The sequence below is a fragment of the Panthera uncia genome, chromosome E3 (assembly GCF_023721935.1).
Source record: "Panthera uncia isolate 11264 chromosome E3, Puncia_PCG_1.0, whole genome shotgun sequence".
In the NCBI taxonomy this organism is placed as follows: Eukaryota; Metazoa; Chordata; class Mammalia; order Carnivora; family Felidae; genus Panthera; species Panthera uncia.
This window is the reverse complement of record NC_064815.1, coordinates 7,276,128-7,298,520: the sequence shown is the minus strand read 5'-3', so window position 1 is coordinate 7,298,520 and position 22,393 is coordinate 7,276,128. Positions and strand designations below refer to the sequence as shown.

At 51.5% G+C, this 22,393-nt stretch overlaps 1 protein-coding gene across 4 annotated transcripts in view; it reads left to right on the top strand.

The window, feature by feature from the left end:
* MYH11 (myosin heavy chain 11) overlaps positions 1 to 22,393 on the top strand; it is a 124,452-nt gene that overhangs the window by 46,041 nt on the left and 56,018 nt on the right. For all 4 annotated transcript variants that reach the window (XM_049638305.1, XM_049638304.1, XM_049638307.1 and 1 more), the window contains exons 4-7: positions 3,647 to 3,674; positions 16,837 to 16,939; positions 20,625 to 20,717; positions 22,147 to 22,210. In XM_049638305.1, the coding sequence (XP_049494262.1) occupies positions 3,647 to 3,674; positions 16,837 to 16,939; positions 20,625 to 20,717; positions 22,147 to 22,210 (288 nt within the window). The remainder of the gene's footprint in view (positions 1 to 3,646; positions 3,675 to 16,836; positions 16,940 to 20,624; positions 20,718 to 22,146; positions 22,211 to 22,393) is intronic.

The following is a 22,393-nucleotide window of genomic DNA, read 5'->3' as shown; positions in this document are numbered from 1 at the left end:
ATGGATGGATGAATGGATGGATGGATGGATGGATGGACGGATGGATGCATGCATGCATCCATCCGTCCGTCCATCCATCCACCCATCCATTCATCCATCCATCCATCCATCCATCCATCCATGTATCTACCAATTAATCTGTTCATCCATGTATCTATCCATGCATCCATCCATCCATCCGTCCATCCATCCATCCGTCCACCCGTCTGTCCATCCATCCATCCATCCATCCATACATATATACATACATACATACATGCATCTGTCCATCCATCCATGCGTCCATGCATGCATGCATCCATCCATCCATCCATCCATCTATCTATCCATCCATGTATCTACCAATTAATCTGTCCATGCATGCATGCATGCATCCATCCATCCATCCAGGTACTGGAGATACAATGTTAAACAAAACATACAAGCCCCCACTTCCACAGTAAAACTTGTTTCCAGTATAGGGAGATAGACAATGTGGGCGGGATGAGATGGTTCTTAGACCCACCATGACAGTGGTGGTAGGACAGGTTTACAGATTTAGGATCCAATTCTTGGGAAGTGGATCCTTCCAATGCAGAGACCCTTTCATGCCTGGGTTCCTTCTTCCACCTAGACTTGAGCATAGCTTTTTCCTGGCCTGGGAAGAGCCCTCACTCCTTCACGTGGCTGGGGCTGTGCTGGTCTCCCCAAGCTGCCTTGTCCTCCAGCACCTTCCCGGATCCCCTGCAGTCTGAGCCCCTCAGGACCCATGCTCTGTCTCCTGTACTGCAGGAAGCAGAAAGAGCCCACACTCTGACCCACAGTGCTTCAAAACCGTAGTCAGTCACCGAAGTGGCTGTGTCACTTTGGGCCACCCAACCTCTGTTACCTCAACCTGGAAAGGGTCGGGATCAAAGGTCACACATAGGAAGTGCCTGCCACTGTGTCTGTCCCAACAAATAGTAGGTGCTGGGTTCAGATCCTGCCTCATCCACTGCTGTGTAACTGTGGGCAACTTTTAAGATTTCTATGTGCCTCAGTTTCTTCATCTGTGTAATGGGAATAAGATAACCTATCTCCAGGGTGTGCGAGGGCTGAATGTGTTAATACAGGTCAGTGCTTCAAACAAGGCCTGGCACAGAGGAAGTGCTATGTATTACCTGCTACTATGGGATATTTTTAGGGCTCGCCATCATGTCTGATAGTATTTGTTGAATGAATGAATAAACAAGTCAATTTTTCGCACCTATATTGAGCTTCCCCATCAAGAAGTGCCCTTCTCCTAGGTTGGGGGGTAGCTTTAACAAGCTAAACTTTCTGTATCTGGAGCTCAGGGCTGGGGAGCTGGGAGGTCTAGAGACTGAAGGAAAAGAGTTCCAGAACTGGGTGCTTCTGCCTGAGGATTTCATGGTCCTGTGGGGGCACAGACACAAGCAATGGAAAAAAGCCCACCTGGGACCGAGTGCTTGGGGAGCACAACTACCATGGGACCAGGGGCACGAAATGTCATATGTGTCTTAGGGAAGGGCAGGGACCAGTGACAGCTCCTGAAGTTCTGCCTGGGAGGAGCTTGGAGGCCGACATTACTGAGGGGGCTGGAGGCTTTTCTTGGGGCTTAGTGTCTCTAGCAAGGTTACCTATCTGTGGAAGCTTGACATTGTTGAAGGAGATTTACAGCCAAGCCATCCCCTGGCTCCCTCTCCATGGGGAAGGCTTCTTGGAAGAGGTGTCATCTTTGAGGCTGAGGGACCAGGAGGTGGTCAGGAAACAAAGAAAGGAAGGCCTGTGCAGCAGGAGCGATCTGAACAAAAGCAAGAATACGCTTCGTGGGGTCACTGCACATTGAAGTAAAGGACACATGGGCGCCGAGGGTGGGAGGTGGGCCAGGCTGGTCGCCCTGCTCTGGAGTACGGGTCTTCTCTAAGGGCACTGGCTTATTTTTTTTTTTTTAATATTTGTTTTTGAGAGAGAGACAGTGCATGAGCAGTAGGGGGCCAGAGAGAGAGGGAGACACAGAATCCAAAGCAGGCTCCAGGCTCTGAGCGGTCAGCACAGAGCCCGATGCGGGACTCGAACCCATGAACCACAAGATCAAGACCTAAGCCGAAGTCGGACGCGTAACCGACTGAGCCACCCAGGTGCCCCAGGGCACTGGCGTTTTAAAGATGGCTTTATTGAGATAATATTTGCGTACCAAAAATTCACCCATTTTAAGGGTAAACTTTTCAGAGGTTTTTAGTAAACCGACAGTATTATGGAAGCATCACCCTAATCCGGTTTCAGAACCCCAAATGCCGATTTGCAGTCACCCCACCCCCAGCCCCGGGCAACTGCTGATCTGCTTTTTGACTTTATGGATTTGCCTACTCTGGACATTTTGTGTAAACGTAGTCCTACAATATGTGGCCTCTTGTGTCTGACTTAGCACAGTATTTTCAAGGGTCATCCGTGTTGTAGCTTGTGTGACAAGTACGTCACTGTCTTTATGGCTGAATGATATTCCCTTGTATGAATAGACCACCTGTTGTTTATCCATTCACCGGGTGATGGGCATTTGGGTCCCTTCCACTTTTTAGCTCTTATGATAATGCTGCTGTGAATGTTCAGGGGTCCGTCTTGGAGAGATACAGGCTTTTAGTTCTCTTGGGTATATGCCAACAACTGGAGAGCCGATCACATGGTAAATTTACGTTGGACTCTTTAACAAACTTCTAAAGTGGGAGAGCGTTAAGATGCTCTGATTTCTCAGTTTCGGTTAATTCGCCAAGGATTGAAGGTGCCCGTAACTCTCCCAGTATCCCTCGTAGGAGAGGAAGTGGCCACTTTAAGAGTAGAAGGTGATCTGTAGCGTTTGCTTGATCGTGTTTAATCTCACGATGCCCTGTGTCCCCTGCCTGGGTTCTCTGGTGGTCAGCAACAGAGACCGACTTGGCACCTTATCTAGGAAAGGAATGAATGCAGGATTATCAGGGGGCTCACAGATGGGGTGGGAAGACTGGCGATCCAGCCTCAGAAATGGCAGGGACGGGCTCCTTGGGATCTGGGGGCAGGAAGTAAGGCCCCTCGCGGCTCTGTCCACCTGCTGTGCGTCCCCATCCACTTGGCTGGGGGACCGAGTGGGGCAGCCCCACCAAAATGGGGTATATGATGCCAGGGATGGGGCCGGGGGCACATCTCCTAGAGGAACATGGGATGGTCTTCCCAGAAAAGGAAAATGCTAGGTTTTCAAACCCAAACTGTCCACTTCCCTACATTCCAGGTGCAGGAACTGAGGCACGGAGGGGTGAAGACCATTCACCCAACGCCACAGAGTTGGAAAGTGGCCGAGTGGGACCCCAGTCTGTTCTATCTGGCAGAGTGAGCTCCTGGGACCCCCCCACAGCTGGTGGGGCTGGGATGCCCACTGCCTTCTGAACTAGTCAGAATTCAGCAGCTTTCTGGGGCCGCCTCCAGGACTCTCAGGGGTAGGGAAGAGTATCTAAAAGGGCTTTGCTGCCCTCCTGGCTTTGCTCTTGTCCCCTGTGCCCTGAGCAAAGAGCCCAGTTGACCCCTTGCCACCTTTGGTAGGGCCAGTGAGCAGGAGTTTAGGACGGGGGCGGGGGGGCTGGGGAGGGCCATTAGCTAGGAGCTAATTCTAATTCACGGCCTTTTTCCTTTCTGTTCTCAGATCGAGAGGACCAGTCCATTCTGTGCACGTAAGTGGAACTCGTCTTTCCTGTTTTTCTACAGTTGAGGTCCAACCTACTGAAGAAAAAGGTCCTTGAGGGCAGGGCTCTTTGATGCGTTCGAGGTATCTGGCCCAGAGCAAACGCAGCGTTTGCTCAGCGGATGGCCTCATGCTGAGGCCGGCACAGCCAACCCATCAGTGATGCCTGGTGCCGTCTTGTTCTGCCCCTTCCGCCTTTCTAAAACGAGCATTTGGTGCACGCTTACTGCGTGCCAGGCCCTGAAGCAAATATTTCACAGACGGATTTGCGTCTAATTGCGCAATAGCCCTGTGAAGGGAGAGGGCATCTCTGTGAGGGAGGAAATCTGGGACTGAGTTAAACTACTGCCCTAAACGATCATAATCAGCAACCACATTTGTGCCATATTTAGTGGTTGGGGTCACTGTGTCTTTGGTGAAGGCCCAAAGACGTCGTCAGAAGCTACTACTCAATTTAGAATCATTCAGAGAATCTTTGACATTCAGGAACACCCCTCTTGTCATGGGCAGAGCGATGGGTGCCCAGCGATCTCCACATCCTCATTTCTGGAACCCGTGGCCATGGCAGGTCATGTGGCCTGGGGGAGTGAAGGTTGCAGATGACATTAAGGTTGCTAATCAGCTGACCTTACGATAGGGAGATTTTCAAGGTTATCCAGACGGCCCAATATAATCACAAGGTTCTTAAAAGTAGAAGAGAGGGGAGATATCAGGGCAGAGGGCCAGAGATGGAATGTGAGAACTTGACCTAAGATTGCTGGCTTTGAAGACAGAGGACGCCAGGGATGAGAACAGCTTCTAGAAGCTGGAAAAGGCAAGGAGCTGGACTCCTGCCTAGAGCTCCCAGGAAGAAATACAAGCTGGGATGCCTGGGTGGTTCAGTTGGTTAAGCATCCAACTCTGGCTCAGGTCATGTCTCATGGTTCATGGTTATTCGAGCCCCACATCGGGCCCTGCTGTGAGCACAGAGCCCGCTTCAGATCCTCTGCCCCCCCCCCCACTAGTGCGCTCTCTCTCTTTCTCTCTCTCTCAAACTCTCGATCCCTCTCTCTCTCCCTCAAAAATAAATATTGAAGAAAATACAACCCTGCCAACACCTTGGTTTTAGCTCACTGACATCCGTGTCAGACGTCTGACTGCCGCAGTTGTGTGGTCACAGATGCCGAGTTTCTAGTAATTTGTTACAGCAGCAACCAGAGGCCCATACCCTTCGCTCCCACTTGAACCCCTGTATCACTCCCTCCATCATTTGTTACCCAACAGACTGAGTGGGCCAGGCCTCCTGGTGACCATTAGGCAGATGGGAATGAGCCCAAAATAAACAGGATCCCTCTTCTCAAGGATCCCTTTTCTCAAGAGGGAAACAGCAGGAGGACAATAGTCACATACTTGTCTTTTATGCTCTTTGAATTTATTGCTTCACCCTGTGAAGGGACGACCTTTCAGAAACTAGAAAAAAAAATACATACACACTTTTTAAATCACCGAAGTAAATGTATAATGACAAACTGTGAAAGTTACAAAGAATGAAATATATTAGGAACTAGGAGAATGTGTAAATGGGAGTTGTTCGAACCAGGGAAAATAGGAAAGGCCTCTCCAAAGTAGCGCTGTGGCAAGCTCTGTTCTGTCAACGCAGAGCCCGAAGAGGGACTTGAACTCCCGAACCATGAGATCCTGACTTGAGTCACAATCAAGAGTCGGATGCTTAACTGACCGAGCCACCCAGGTGCCCCTCTTCTGCTGGGCAGAAATGGCAAAGAAGAAGGGAGGGGAGAGGTTGCAGCACATGCAAAGGCCCTGGGGTCAGATGCAGCATGTTCTAAGTAAGAAACTGAGAGATCAGTTTGGCCTGAGCGTGTCCCCCAGAAGAAGCCCTCTTTCTAGGAAGAGCCATTCCCAGGGCTGGTGGCTTTTATATTTAGTGCATTGGTTTAGGGGAAAAGATCTGCAGCCTGCCCATGCTGGCTCAACCACTTACAAAGCATGAGCTCAAATCTTTGTGATGAGTAAACCCTGGGAGAATTTGGGAGAAGAGTTTCATGTGGGGAACAGCAAGGGCAAAGTTTATGGGGTGTGGGACCATTTGCCTTTTGGGGGACAGAGAAAGTTGAAAGGGCTGGTCAGAAGGGGATGGGCGGAGGATGTGGTCAGAGAGCAGGGCCTTACAGGCTGGGGTGAGGGTGTGGACAAGAGGCAGATCAGATCTTTCTGACCATTCAAGGGGCCCAGAGGTGCCACTTGGGGACATATGCTGGTGCTGTTAGGGTCTGGGGGGGGGCTTGCATGAGCCACCTGGGAACCCCCATCTGTGCACTTCCCACTGGGTTGCTCAGACTCATTGGTGGGAGATGCCAGTGTTGGGTCATTCTCTCCTCCAGGGGAGGTGACTCAGGCTGACAGCAGCCTTCTGCCACTCTCCGGAGCCCAGGGACAACATCGCCTCTTATAAAACTACAGGGTTTCCAAAGGTTTTCCACTGGGTTCTTTACCTATGGCTGGTGTTCCCTCCCATGTAAGCTTCCTGCTTTCACCCCGTCTCCCCTTATCCCTTCTGCTCTCTTTTTAATGTTTTTGTTTTTGAGAGAGACAGAGAGAATGAATAGGGGAGGGGCAGAGAGAGGGAGACACAGAATCTGAAGCAGGTTCTAGGCTCTGAGCTGTCAGCACAGAGCCCAATGCGGGGCTCAAACCCACAAACTTTGAGATCATAACCTGAGCTGAAGTCGGACACTTAACCAACTGAGCCACCCAGGTGCACCCTGCTCTATTTTTTTTTAATGTTTCTTTATTTTTGAGAGAGAGAGAGAGAGTGAGCAGGGGAGGGGCAGAGAAAGAGGGAGAGAAAGAGAATACCAGGCAGGCTCTGTGCTGTCACTGTAGAGCCCCATGCGGGCCTTGAACTCCCGAACCATGAGATAGTGACTTGAGTCACAACCAAGAGTCGGATGCTTAACTGACTGAGCCACCCAGGCGCCCCGTTGGAATGTTACTATTAATTAAACTGTAGACCTTAGTTCTCACTAGTTTTTCCAGTATTATCTTGGTCCAGGATCCCATCCAGAATTACATTGAATCATCACGTCTGCCTGAGTGTCCCCTGGCTGGGACAGTTTCTCGGGCGTTCCTGGTTTTTCATGACCCTGCTGATTTTGAGGACTGATGGAGGAGTTAGTAGAACGTCCCTCCGTCTGGATTTGTCTGATGTTCTTGGTCATGAGTCGGAGGTCATGGTTTTGGGGGAGAATGACACAGAAGTGAGGTGCCTCCTTCACCCCACCTTGCCAGGGGGTACCTCACATCCACGTGACATCCAGGTGACCTAACATGACCTTCATCACCCGGCGCAGGTTCAACTTCTGGGTTTGGTAGTGATATCTGAGCCAATCGCCGCTTTCCTGGTCAGGTTGCTTTTGGACCATGTACTGCGTAAAGCCATCTCAGGTACCCCTGGGTGTGGGTCCTGCCAGACTTCTGTCCCCAGATGTGGCTGTACATTGGTTCCTTAGTGACTGGTTCAAGAGACCAAGAAACTGATCCCCTGGCTTCACCCGGAGACTTTGGGGGGGGGGGGGCAGAGTCAGGGTTTGTTTATTTATTTTAAAGTTTATTTACTCTATTTGGAGGGGGAGGGGAAGAGAGAGAGGGAGAGAAGGAGTCCCAAGCGGGCTCTGTGCGGTCAATTTGAACCCACGAACCATGAGATCATGGCTTGATTCGAGTCAAATGCTTAACTGACGGAGCCACCCTGGTGCCCCTTGATAATTTTTTTAATTTAAATTTTAGTTAGTTAATATACAGGGCAGTGTTGGTTTCAGAAGTAGAATTCAGTGATTCATCACTTGCATTCATCCCCCAGTGCTCATCCCAACGAGTGCCCTCCTCAATGCCCATCCCCCATCTAGCCCATCCCCCACCCCGCTCCCCCTCCATCACCCCTGTGTGTTCTCTATCGTTAAGAGTCTCTTGTGGTCTGTTTCCCTTTCTTCTCTACCGCCCCCCTTCCCCTTCCCCTATGTTCATCTGTTTGGTTTCTTTTTTTTTTTTTAATTTTTTTTTTAACGTTTATTTATTTTTGAGACAGAGAGAGACAGAGCATGAACGGGGGAGGGTCAGAGAGAGAGGGAGACACAGAATCAGAAACAGGCTCCAGGCTGTGAGCTGTCAGCGCAGAGCCCGATGTGGGGCTCGAACTCACGGACGGTGAGATCACGACTTGAGCTGAAACCAAGAGTCAGACACTTAACTGACTCAGCCACCCGGGTGTCCTCCATTCTTTTTGATGGCTGAGTAATATTCCATTGTGTGTATATACCACGTCTTCTGACTCGGTGCCTGGGGCAGGGCTGGGCGCTCCTGCATTTTTATCTAGTGTGGGGCGCTTGTGAAGCAAGTAGTCCAGCCAGTGAGCTGGGAGGGAGGCAAACACTGTCACAGGCATGCTCGCAGGGGACGCCGAGGGTATGGCTGGATCGGAACTGCGTGCGCCCGTCTGCCTTGGGGTGGAGAGGGGGTGGCGTGGCCCTGGGAGCAGGGTCCCTGCCAGCAGAGGAAAGGAGCTAAAATGCCACCCCTCTGGGGCCCGTTTGGGAGCCCGGAAGGGGAGGGAGGCATGAGCTGGGGGAGGACTAGGGGGTCCAGGAGATTCTGATGCACACTTTGCAGTGGGACTGTCTGGTTCATCCCCCAGATTGCTGACCCCTGGGTGCAGGCTTTGTGGCAGAAAGACTTCTGGGGCTACCTGTGCCTGCAAGGCTTGAAGAGAGGCCCCTGGTCTCAGCTCCTGGGGAGCCTCGCCTGGGAGCAAGCCCAGCCCAGGATGGGGGTCCTCAGACTGTTAGCCGACTCTCCTGACTGACAAAGTAAAGCATTTTGTGGGGGGAGGTACTGGGGTCCTTTACGCTCCTAAGTGACACTGTCACGACAGTTTGATGCCCTGAGCAGGTCAACATGAAGCCATTTTGGCTCTAGGACAGGCTAGATTTTCACTTTAGGGGCAGCCTGTGAGCTAGACGGGGAAGAAGGGAGTCCTGGACTCAGCTCTGCCATGAGAGCCACTTACCCTGTCTGAGCCTCAGTTTCCTCACCTGCAAAATGGACAACTATACCCACCTCACAGGGCAGTCGTGAGGAATCAGTGGGTTAATTCATGGAAAGCACTGAGAGCAGGGCCCGGTGATGCCGTTTTGTGCGCAGTGAACAGAATTGTTGCTTGTAAGTTACGTTCGCAAGTGCCACTTCCTGCTCAGCCACAAAAGCGAAAGCAAGGGGAAGAAATGTCCGGAGTGACAATGAATGGTAGCAATTCATATTCACGATCAGTGTGTCCATATTATCTTGATGCATTGTTAGGCGTGGCCAGGGGTTCTACAGATAGCTGCTTACAAACATTCTTTGTATCCCCAGACCAGGATTGACAGAGGCAGATGCTCAGGGGAGCCTGGCAGGTGACAGGAAGGGGTGGGTTAGGCCAGGAGCACAATAGGGAGTGGTGGGGACTGTGGCAAATTGGAAGGCTCACACCATTCGAGGGGCGGCTGTGATTCTGCCCCAGACAACTTCTGCCGCAGGAGAACGCTGACCCGGTGTTCCCAGGGCTACGCGGGTCTTTTCCCCTCCCCAGGAGGATCCAGCTGCCTTCTGTGCGTGCTGGTCTGCACTTGTGTTTTCTACTCAGCAGTGCCCTCGAAGTGTGTTGTATCTCATCAGACATAAACCAGTGTCCCTCCTCCTAGTGACTGCCCAGACATGCCATATTTTATTTAACCGCCCCCCTCCCCCCGCCGTGGATTGTAGCTTTGATTGTTTCCGGACTTAAGAACTAAATGTAAGCGTGTATATAAGGATATACGTGCAATCAGTCCGTATTATTTACTGATGCCATATTTGCAAATTCATTGCTACTTGCTGATATATATTTGTAACCTCCAACCGATACTCATGGTGCTTGTGTGGGCGTTCCAGGACACGTGCAGAGCCAGGAAAAGTCTGAGTGGCCTGCCAGCTGAGGGAACCCTGCCGCCTTGTTTCAGCTCTCTGGCTGTGAACAAGTGTCCCTCACATGCTAGATTTAGCACCACAGTTTTTGCATTGTTGTGGCTTTTGGTTGGTGACTTCACTGTTGATAATGCCCCCCAAGCCTCCAGCTGAAGTGCTGTCTTCCCTTTTTTTAAAATGTTTATTTATCGTTGAGAGAGAGAGAGAGACAGAGACAGAGAGAGAGGGAGCCAGAGGATCCGAAGCAGGCTCTGCCCCAAAAGTGGAGAGCCCAACGCAGGGCTCAAAATCACGAGCTGTGAGATCATGACCTGAGCCGAAGTCGGATGCCTAAGGAGCTGAGCCACTCAGGCGCCCTGAAGTGTTGGCTTCCTAAGCACAAGACAGTTGGATATGTCCGACAGAGAAAATTCATGGGTTGGATGACCTTCATTCAGACATGAGTTACCGGGCTGTTGGCCATGAGTTCGATGTTAGCGAATCAACAATATATATGGTAAAAGGTCTTTAAACAGAAAGGCACATAAAACAAGGTCATAGAGTGAGCAGCTGGGGGGAGCCTTTGGAGCACCTGTGCCCCAGGCGTGTGTGTGAGCCTCGCACCCCCCAAGGTTCCCAGGAAGAACAGCATTGCTCGTCGGCATCTGTAGGAACATGGCATTTCTTGTCCACATCTGCTGAGTGAATGGATTTAACGTTGTACCAGAGAGGAGCAGGGAAGAGTATGGCTTACTTGCAGATGGCTTCCGACCTGTGTGACCCTGCACAGGTCACTTAACCTCTCTGAGCCGAGTTTATGGAGAGGCCGTGAGGATGAAAAAGGAACCACCCCACAACATTGGTTGAGTGACCGACTTCGGCTCAGGTCATGGTCTCGTGGTCTGTGGGTTCGAGCCCCGCGTCAGGCTCTGTGCTGACAGCTCAGAGCCTGGAGCCTGTTTCAGATTCTGTGTCTCCCCCTTTCTCTGCCCCTCCCCCGCTCATGCTCTGTCTTTCTCTGTCTCAAAAATAAATAAACATTAACATTTAAAAAAATACATAAATAAAACAGTGCCGGCCAATAAGGCTTTGTGTGCTGATGGCTGCTGAGAACTTGAAACGTGGCTCATGTGACTGAGGGGCTGGATTTTTTTTTAACTGACTTTAACTAATTTAAATAGCCTATAGCTAGTGTTTTCTGCATTAGCATGGTTCTGAAGTTTCTTACCTCCGTCCACTCCTCTGATTCTGCCCATGTCTCGTTCAGGCTCCTTTCACCTCTTGCCTGGACCACCGCGGTAGCCCCCTAACTAAACTTCCTGCAGCCGTGCTCTCCTGCTCCCCAGTGTGACCATGTCTCATTCATGCCTGGCTGCCTGCCTTCCTTCCTTCCTTCCTTCCTTCCTTCCTTCCTTCCTTCCTTCCATAGCTACTCATCGTGAGAAGTCATATGGCACAGCAGGGTGTGGATTTCAGAGTCAAACCTCTTGGGTTTTGAGGCCAGCCCTATCACCAACCAGCTTGTATGCTCCCAGAGCCAAGTCGCTTAACTTCTCCGAGCCTCAGTCTCCCCATCTGTAAAATGGGGCAATAGGTGCTCCACTGGGTGGTTGTTTGTGGGATTCAATGAATTAATTTGTGTAAGAGAGAAAGCAATGCCACTGCCTCCTGGTGAGCCCCCTCTTCGGCGCCCCCCCCCCCCCCCCCCCCCCCCCCCCAAGAATCAGCTGCCTGCACTTTTGATGTTTCCGTCACGGGTCCTCAAGCCCCATTCCTCTCCTGAAATGGTTTCCTGTACTCATTGGAATGAAAGCAAAACTCTTCACCGCGGCTGAGAAGACTGTCCGTGATCTGGCCCCTTTCTTCCCTCATCACTTACCACCACCCGCCTCCCTCCTGACGCTCCAGCCACACCAGCTCCTCCCTGCTCCCTGCATGTGCAGAGCATTTCCCTGCGGTGGATCTTTGCCCTTGCTGTCCCCTCTGCCGGCTGCCCCCTACCCTTGGTCCTTCCTGCAGGGCTCCTTTGCATTTTGTAGGGCTCTGCTCCCATTCTGGCGACCCACCCATGGCCCCCCCTCCATCTCAGCCCCCCAGCATGCCACCCTGGCGGCAATAACAGACCCTCAAATGACCCTAATTGCTTATTTCCTTGGCTAGGGTCTGTCTCCCTCTCCTGGAATGGGAGCTCAGTGAGGGTGGGGACAGTCTCCTTGTCCCCTAGCCAGTGCCCAGTAAGTAGGCATTGGCCGCACCAGTAGCTGGTTATGGAAAGAGCCCAAATGTCCATCACCTGATGATGGATAAAGAAGATGTGGCATGTGAGTGTGTGTGTGTATGTGTGTGTGTATACACACACATACACACACACGCAGAATGGAATACTAGGTGATGAAAAAGAATGAAATCTTGCCATTGGCAACAACATGGTTAGAACTAGAATGTATTATGCCAAGCAAAATAAGTTAGAGAAAGATACCATATAATTTCACCCCTATGTGGGATTTGAGAAACTTAATAGATGAGCATAGGAGAAGCAAAGGAAAAATAAGATGAAAAACAGAGAGGGAGGCGAACGCTAAGAGACTCTTAGATACAGAGAACAAACTGAGGGTTGCTGGGGGCAGGGGGTGGGTTCAATGGGTGATGCGCATTAGGGGGGACACTTGTCAGGATGAGCCCAGGGTGTCATGTGTAAGAGATGAATCACTGGGTTCTGTTCCTGAAGCCAAGACTACACTGTATGTTAACTAACTTGAGGGGGAAAAAAAAAGCAGGCATTGGCTGTTGTTGCAAAGGCAATCCCAACCATTCCGCTGTTATTTGCAAATAAATTTTTTTTTTCAACATTTTTTTGTTATTTGCAAATATATCCAGTCGCCCCGGAACTGTCATCAGCTTAGCTCTGCTTATTAAATTTCATTTTGGCCATTGTTAAAATCAGCCAGAGTGATTTGAGGACCAACATGTTGATAGCAGGGTATGAGCTTTGACAAAGTAGCAGGGGTCAAGGTAAGCCCAGTTGGGACTAACAATTTGCTACAGATGATTATGTGGTCAAGAAACTGGAAAGGGAGCAAATCTAATTTTTAGACCCGAGTCCTGTCTGGTCTAGGAAGCAGTTCATACAGTGCGAGTAAACCTGGGAGCATAGGTGAGGCGTGGAGCGGCCCTGGGTTGAGAGAGAGCTGTGTGTTCAAGGAGTAACCTGTGTGTGACAAGGGGCTGGATTAAGAGAGAAGGGAGTAGGGGAGGGGGAGATCAGAGGGCGGTAAGGGGGTCTTCTAGGCCCTGGGGAGGATTTTAAACTTTAAAATGGACAGGAGAGCACGAGGAGATACAGCCAGGGGTCAGCAAACTCTGACCAGTGGGCCAAATGAGGCCCTCCTCTATTTTTGTAAATAAAGTTTAATTGGCACACAGCCGTGCTTACTTGCTTTCCTGCTACCGCGGCAGAGCTGAGTAGTTGGGACTGAGAATGCATGACCCAGAAGCCTAAAGTATTGACTGTCTGGCTCTTCACAGAAATGGTTTGCCACCTCCTGGCTTATCCAGTGGGAAAATAGGACGTGATTTATATTTGCCCAAGGTCATACCGGTAACTGGCGGAGCAGAGATTTGAACTCAGTCTCACCTTGGAGCCCATTGTGCTATTCTGCTGATTGATGCTTCGGGGGAAGGTGGCATTGCTTCTGCCTAGAGGCAGTATTCAGAAGGGAGGCAATGCTTACCTGGGCTTTGCAGGGTATGTAGGAGTTGGACAGCTAGAGGACAGGAGCAGGAGTCACCTGAGGACTGGGGACTGAACAGCTTGAAACCCAGAGCTAATTTGGCTTCGATGCCAAGGGCAGACCGCAGGCTGAAATGGGCTTGTAAATGGGGTTCAGCCCTGGGATCCAGGACCAGCAACATGATGTGTAAAATCATGCAAAATGAAAATGCAGAGCCTTTTATTCAAAAAGCATTAAGAATTTGAAGATGGCAGCAACATAAGTGATCATTGCCGCTGGGGCAGGACTGGGCAGTGGGGTAATTACACGGCCAGGAGGTCTTGCACGGTCGCGAGGAGGGGACCAGGCAGCAAGTGCCCTATGAAATAGGACAGCGGTTTAGGGTGCTAGGATCAGGAAGGCATCTTCACCCCCAGAGATCAGAGGGCAAAAAAGCAAAGATACTAATATTTTGAAAGCAGCCCAGAGCACATCAATCTTCAGACACCCATGAGCCTGGAGCTCGGGGTGTTTTCTTTGGCACAACCTCCCAAGACAATTTATTTTTATCAATAAAACTTGGAAACTGTTGAGCCAAGCAGTCCACAGGGGGAGGAGCTGATTCCTGGAGCGTATGTCCCTCTTCTCCTCCCTTGTAAGGTGGAAGGCCAAGGCCACAATCATGGTCATGCCACATCTTTGCTGTAAAAGAGAAGAGGCAGGAGAGGCTAAAAACAAAGATGGAAAATGAGGAGGTTATAATGGGAAAGGAGAGCATCTGGGGATCTGGACGCTGGGTATATTGCGTCCTGACTCTTGCCTCAGATCTGAATTAGGCTCAGGACCACCTGCCAAGGTGACTTCCCATGCTCAGATTTTCTCTCCTTCTTGCTCTGATCAGAAGCTAGCCACTTCAGCCCGGATGATGTCTGTCAAGTATTCTGAGGTTAGCCTGATTGAAGTAATTCATACTAAGGTGTAAATGACTGAGTAGTTGGGTTCATTTGATCCCTGGTTACATTTTCAAAGAGCCTGCCAAGGCAAGTCAAGACTCCCACATATATGGAAGAGCCCTTTGATGGAGAGGGCTTCACTCTGGGTTTCACTCTGTCTTTTCAACATTCCATCCTCTCTTCTCACTTACCAAATAAAAAGGCAACGGGGCAAACAGCAGCTGTGGCATCGAAGAGACCCACACCAAGACCTCACTTCTTCTCCATTACCTCTTTGTGTGATAGCAGGAGCAGTCACGATCTCCAACAATTCCTTCAACCTCTCTGAGCCTCAGTTTCCCTAGGGGGGTGATGGGGATCATCAGTGAGTCTTTCATTAGGTTGTTGGGAGGTTTATGAAAAGATTTGTGAGCCCAGTGCCTAGCAGAGTGTAGGCCTTCAACAAACATCAATTCCTTTTCCTGTGCCCTTCTTCTGGCCTTAGTGCTAAAGCAAGTCTCCCGAGCGTTGTGCCTGTCTTATGGAATGACTGGGCAAAATGCAGTAGAAAGAGTCCTGATGGCATCGGCATCAGAGACCTGACTGTGTCCTTGCCTCGCTGTGTGACCTAGGGCAAGCTGCTTACCCACTCTGGGCCAGAGTTCCGCTTCTGTAATAACCAGGAAGTGATATGTCCTACCCTCAGGATTAGGGGAGGGAAGGTAAAGGAGACAACGCGTGTGAAACGGTGAGCGTAGGGCCTCTACTCCTAAAAAAGTCAACTCTCCTTAAGTTTTTTTTTTTTTTTTTTTTTTTGGTTTGGACTCTTTCCTCCTGAAGAAATGGGCATAATGACTCCACGGCTCCCCATTCACAAAGTGCCTCTGAAGCCACATGAAATAATGTGGCCGTTGGGATAAAGACCATTAGGAAGAGGGAGAGGGCTGTACTGAGGCTGGCTTGAGGATGTGTCCTCATACCTGGAGATCAGACACCTGATGTCTGGATGTCGGTCCCCACGGTGCTAGGTCAGGAAATTCAGCGCACGTGTTTCTTTTTTAGCCCTGAGCAAAGTTGTTAACGGGTCCTTGGCAGGGCAAATTCATTTCTTTCTTTCCTAATTAGGAAGAAAAAAAGAGCAGGGACTGACCTAGTGCTGTGGCACCAGTTCAGCGTGTACAACCTTGAGCTGACCTCGCGGTAGACGCATTCTTTTCCAGACTTAACAAAAATTCTCTCTTGTGTTTCAGAATATTCAGCAAGCTCAGAAAATCAGAGTCTGGGCAAATAAGGGAAAGTCAAGAGAAGAAAACCAGAGGGGAGGACAAGAAGGGACGAAAGTTTTGGTTGAGGCCCTGTCTTTCCAATTAACTAGAAAGAATGGGAGAGTTAGAGGCAGTATCTGGAAACCTCAGATTAAACAGTCCCACTATGATGATCCTTGGTGGCCAAGAGAGGCAGGTGGTGTGAAAAAGCCATTTGATTAAAAAAAAAATCTGCTCATTTTCTAGGAGTACTCTTTTGGAAAAAAAAAAAAAACAATGCTCTGCTCATCTGAATGTATCAGTCATTTACACTTTAGTGTGAATTACTTCAACCAGGTTCATTCTTTGATGTTTGACTCCGATCATTAGCTAGCCACCTGACAATCAGAGTGGGCTTCACCAGAGGATGAAGTGGCTTATATCTGCCCAACAGCTGGTAAGATAACCTGTAAAGGAAGCTTCTAAACCTTTGACTTTAGGTTCTGGTACTGTGAGAGGTACCTATCTCCTTCCTGGAAGGCTGCCCTTTGCCTGATCTTTCTATTGGTAACAAAGCTAGTGATGTCTTAAAAGTAGATGATTTGCAGAGTAACTATTCTGTGTGGTTCTATAATGGTGGGTTCGTGTCATTAGGCACGTGTCCAAACCCATAGAGCGCACAACGCCAAGAGCGAACTCTGGCCTCTGGTGAACTCTGGCCTCTGGGTGATGGCTGTGTCAGTGTATTCATTGATTCTAGCAAGCGTAACGCTCCGGTGGGGGACGTTGGTGGTGACGGAGGCTGTGCACCTCGAGCTCCAGGGGGATAGAGGAACTCGGTGTTCTTTCTGCTCTGTTCTTTCTGGGTTCAGGTCATGATTTCATGGTCTGTGGGTTCGAGTCCCTTGTTGGCTTCTGTGCTGACAGAGAGGAGCCTGCTGGGGATTCTCTCTCTTTCCCTCTCTTTCTGCCCCTACCCCTTCTTGCACCCTCTCTCAAAATAAATAAATAAACTTAAGAAAAAAACAGAGGAGTCCGAATAAACCTAAGTTTGGACCTTGGTGGGAAAACTCAGTTTTTCTCTTTCTGTCTTGCCATCTGAATTCTTTCTTGCATCGTCTCAGGAGTAGATGGAGCGAGTGGCCAGCGTTTGAGGCCCGGCCCAGCTCCGTCCCGGTGGCACGACCCTGGGCAAGCCTCCCTGGCAAATGACCCAGAGCTGCAGAAAGGTACCCGCAGAGCACCGGGGGCAGCGATTTCCAGCGGCTCACTGTTCCCGTGTCTTTCAGAGGCGAGTCTGGAGCCGGGAAGACAGAAAACACCAAGAAGGTCATCCAGTACCTGGCCGTGGTGGCCTCCTCCCACAAGGGCAAGAAGGACACAAGCATCACGGTGAGTGCAGCACCCCTGCGTGGTTGTGGTCGTGACCTAGCACACGGGTCTCTGGGCTCTGGTGAGAGGGCCAGGCCCATATTTACCGGCCCCTTGCCCCAGCAACTCACAAGGGTGGTCTTTTCCCACCTGGGTGGGCCCTTAGGGTCCGGCTGCTTCCTCGCCTCAGCCAGGATCATCGTCCTGAGGGTCCTGTTCCATGAGACGGGACGAGCCCTCTCCTGCCCCCGCGAGGACCCGTGCTTCACCTCAGGGCTGCCCAGTACTGGGAATTGCCATCTTGGACCAGTCCGTTCTCTGTTGTGGGGCTGCCTTAGCTGCCGTAGGACTTTGAGCAGCCTCCTGGCCTCTCCCCACTAGAGGCTGTCCCAGGTGGTGACAAACGAAAACCTCTGCAGGCATCCCCAGGTGCCCCTGATTGAGAACCACTGCTGTAAACTCCCTAGAGCTGAGACGCACCTGTCCCTCTTCCACGTGCCCCTTTGGGACCCCAGGGCCTGGGAATACCAGCGTCACCCAGCTCTGGGCTTTGGTCCAGCTCAGTTGCCCGAGTATCAGCTGGGTGGCGGGCATTGTGGGATGGGGTCCGGTGCTGAGTCCGAGCGATGCCGTCATTCTAACCCACCGGGCTTCTAGACGCTTGGGGAGGAGAGAGACTGTCAAATAACCATGCAGATGAACCCACGCTGCCGCAGCCTGAGGGCTCGGAAGGAAAAGAAGAGTCGTTTCTGGAATCCTCCCTTCCTCGGCCCGTCCCTCTCCTCCTCTGTCTTAGCGCTGACTCATCTGTCCCACAAGAGGGGACACTCAGTGGGGCGCTCTGTCTCAAGGTCTAGGGCCGGGGAGATGGCAGAGTGGATGCTTCGGGACAGCTTTGGGGGGGCCCCCGGTTCCTGCCATTCCGGGTCTTGCTCTCCAGCCCTCGCAGGTGACTCAGTCACAGGGACAGCTGGCCCGGAGGCGCTGGGGGAGCAGGCACGGGCGCTGGAACCCTGGGGGAGACTCAGGGTCCTGCCTTTCCCCGCTGTCTCTGGCACAGCGTGTAGGAACCTAGAACCCCGCAGCTAAGTTTACCTGGCAGTTAAACATTGCTTCCCGCCGTCTTTTCCCTCCCCGTAATCGTAATTCGACATAAGAAATAATAACGCTTAATAACTGGTCTTTACCAGGTGCCTACGATGTGCCAGACGCTTTGTTCTCTGTGTGCGCAAACGCGTCTCAGACACGTCTCATTGATAACATTTTAAAGAGCCCCCCTCGGCCCCAGCAGTTACAAAGCCTTTTGCGATGTCTCAGTCGCTGAGAAATGTTAAAAGGGAGCAAGCAAAACCGAAAGGCCACGGAATCAAAGGAAAGCCGCTGCTTCCCTAGTTATCTCGGGGAATCCAGGCTGTCTGGTGGGGGGCGGGGGGCGGGGAATGGAAATCCTAATTCTCCAGACCCCCATGCGCGTGTGATTGAAATAACACTGACGTTTCTTTTATACTGTATCGTTCAACCACAGCAAGGCCCATCTTTTGCCTACGTGAGTAACTGAGAGTGTTTTCCTGGTGTGGACGGGAGGCACGGAGTGTATTATACCTGCATGCTCCTGACGCACCCACTGAGTCCCGTAGCTGATGGTAGAAGGGGCCCTCGAGTTTCCCAGCCCAGACCCAGTTCCCCGGAGTGCAGTCCTGTGGTGGTCGGATGCCAGTGTGTGGTGTGGGGGCCCGTATACCAGCCGCAGGACCCCGGTCGGAATGCCCCAGGGTGTCCTCCAGCCAGGAACGGATGTCCCCAGTTCAGAGCGAATCTCCTCGCCCTTCCCACGAATGCATCTGCCACCGGTTCCCCTGACTGGACCGCCCCAGAAGCGTCTGTCCCATCTGGTTGAGCGTTTCAGGACTGCCTGTCCCTAAAGCTTCCCTGGCTTGATTGACAGTCAGTTAATGGCGCTGCTGTGGCATGCCTTCCTCCCTCCTCCCTAAATTTCTTCCCTGAGCCCTGCCCCCCACGCACTAGTGTGCCCTTGTGCATGTGTGTGCAGTGTGTGTCTGTCTTTGCATGCTTGTTGCTTGACCCGAGGCTCCAGAGCCGGGAGACTTGGGGTTTGCGATGCCCTGGCTTTGGTGGCACGGTAAGGCCCCAGCTACGCGACACACGACAGGGTCCTGCGTGGACCTCTGCAGATATAAACTCATCTCTAACGCAGAGCTTGGGGGGCTGACGTATGGGTCCCATTCTGGAAGAGACCCTCAGAAGCCCTAGCATGTGCTAGGATCACCCTGAGCCCATCTTAGTTAGCTCCTGGGAGGCAACGGCATGGGTGGATCAGAAGGACAATTGGGATTCTTGTTTGGGATCTGCTCCTGGGTGACCTTGGACAAGTCACTTAACTTCTCTGAGCTCTGTCTCATCATCCACACCATGAATGGATTGGATCAGACCCCCATGTTTAAAGCCCCCCTGAGAAGGATCCTTTGGTCCCACCAGCTGGATTTCCCATTCTAGAAAGGGAATCTTTCTCGGTGGATATTGGGACCCCAAGTTTGGGTTGACAGGAGTAATCCCTTTAGTTTTCTTCCCACCAGCCAAGGAGAGCCCCGTGATCTCCTCGTACGTGTCCGCGGGTCCGCTCAGATGGGTTCATCTCTGGGAGCTGCAGAGAGCACTAGAGAAATAAACACTGTTCCCTTTAGGGACAGCTTACCCATGATGCCCTCCCCGTGTACAGCGGCCCAGGGAGAGAGCTGTGTGCTCCTTTCCCCCTCTAGAACCGTTCCTGGCTTCTCTTTAGCCCTGGCCTGCTGGCCCGAGCAAAGGGGCTGGGAGCACAGCAGAGGGAACGAGGAAAAAACCCTCAGAACCCAGCCTTTCCCCGGGGGAGACCTGGGGGAGGAGCTTGGACGGGAGGCCACTGGACCAGTCTGCAACTGCCGTGTTTTGGGGCTAGGCAAAAGCAGCTCATCGCTTTCCCAGCATGCGTTACCTCATTGGCCCTTTCCTGCCATGATTAATCACATGACCGCGTTTGTGCACAGGAGACCCCCTCAGAAAGGGCCGGTGGGCTGTGTACAGTCTCAGCTGCATTTAACCTGATGAATGAAGCTCAGGCAACCTGCTTTGAAGCTTTTTCCTGCCAGTCAGTTAAAAGTATTCCCCGCAGGTTTTGTATTCTCTGTTTGTCTTTCGTAAAAGACTTCAGGAAGCTCGTCCTGAGAAAAGAAAAATTGCAACTTAAAAAAACAAATCACGCTAAAACCATCAGGAGAGGGATTGTAGTGGTTTAGCTTGAAGACAGATGCTTGTTAAACATGAGCAGTAGCAGGACCGCCGTGGACAGCAGGGCAGGTTGTGCACTGCACAACTCCAAGGAGCAGAATTCATTATGGTATAAATGACATCCCCAACATTGTGCAGCGGTTCTGAGTGAAATGGCATTGTATAGATAAGCAAGCCCTGGTCAAAAAGTGGCCTTGCTAGGGATCCGGCGTCCTAGCTATCAGACAGCCCAGCCAGTTGCTTCTCTCCTGAAATCCTTGAGCAAACCTGGACATGGTCATTGGAGTCTCAAACAGCGTAGGCTATAGGATAGGAGAGAACCTGTAGATGAAGGGCAGAGTTTGGGGACAACATCCGTCTAGGGCAGAACTGTCAGTGTCTGGGTCACTTTCTCCATTAACTAGATGTGGGTAACTTTTAGGGTGAGCTGGAGAAGCAGCTTCTACAAGCAAACCCGATTCTGGAGGCTTTTGGCAACGCGAAGACGGTCAAGAATGACAACTCTTCACGGTTTGTAAGTAGCAAAACTCCTGTGGAGTCCTCCCCTGCCCGAGAATGGAGAGTCTGTGCATGCAGGGGGCCCGCGACGGCAGGGGTGGAGGGCGCACATCACAACAGCACTTTGTTCCGTATCTTTGGTCCTGCCTCAACCTTCCGGTGCCGCAAGGAAGGGCTCCTGCCACACATCCCCTCATTCGTTCGTTCGTTCGTTCGCTCGCTCTTCACTCAACGGTTAGCCAGTGAGCATCTGTTGTATACTGGGCACCTGTTAGGCGTTTGACATTTATTCAGTAGACGTTTACTGAGCACCTAGGAGGTGCTGGACGCTTAACCCAGTGCTCATTCAAAACGCAAATTGGGCCCCCGCTGTGTCCAGGCACGTACATCCTTCAGCAAGTATTTATTAGGCGCCTACTGTATACAGTCACTCGTACGCTTTTACGGGCACCATTCTCTTTGGTTTTCTCAGTGGCTCGGTTAGTTATTAGGCACCCACTGTGTACTAAGATGCTGCACTAGGCTCACAGGATTGTAGCAAGCAGTGCAGAAGCTGTTCCAGCCTTCATGAAGTTTGTGGTCTAGTTGGGGAGCTGAGAGTCCCCGCCACCTTCCCACAGATGCGTCCCTGGGTTCCAAGGGTCTCCCTTTCTCACTTGAGCCTAAGGAGGGGGCAGGAGAACCCTGAAAGTGGGTGGTCAATGACATGAAGACATGGCCCACATGTCCCAAAGAGGAGGATTGATTCTCAGCTGGATGAACTTGACCCTGGTGGGTTGTGGCTGAGCCAGCATCCTTCTGGGGTGGGGGCAGGGAGGGAGCCCTCCAGCCACCGGCTGCCCCAAAACTTGCCTTCTCCTTACTTACGGTTCTACCTCTCAGGAGCAGTATCCCTTTAGGCAGGTCGTACTACCTTGCCCAGCCTCAGTTTTCCCACCTTGAAAATGGGGATAACCAGAGCCACCTGGGTGGCTCAGTCGCTTAAGTGTCCCACTTGAGCTCAGGTCATAATCTCACAGTTCGCGAGTTTGCGCCCGACATCGGGCTCTCTGCTGTCAGCGTGCAGCCTGCTTCAGATCCTCTGTCCCCCTCTCTCTCCGCCCCTCCCCCACTTGCACGCATGCTCTCTCAAAAATTAAAAAAAAATTTAAATGAATAAACAAACGGGGGTTGCCATGACTGGCCAAAGGCCAGTGCAAGAGCCAAATGAAATTGATTTGCGAATGTGTTTCACATCGGGAGGCCTGGATCCTCCCCCAGCTCAGTTGGTGGTAGTTCCTTCCGACATGCTGACCTGTGAGATTCTGAGTGTTTGCAAGAAACTCTCTCTGTCCCCCCACTCCCACCCCCAAATGCTCCCCGACATGTCTCCACTTGCCTGCAGGGTGGGGGGTGAGGAGCTGAGACTGGGGAGCCCCCCGTGAACCGTGTTTTCCTGTTGGCAGGGCAAATTCATCCGCATCAACTTCGATGTCACTGGTTACATCGTGGGAGCCAACATCGAGACGTGTATCCTCTGCTGAGCCTGGGCCACACGGGACCCGCCCTGTAACCCACCTCCTGCCCTAGAGCCTGAGAGGCCCAAGAAAGGTGGCAGAGCGGCCCCTCCGTCCCCAGGCTCTTGGGCTCCTTCCAGAACAAATCTGCCTGGGGTTGTTGTGGTCCCACAAATGCGGACCCCGCTTGTGAACC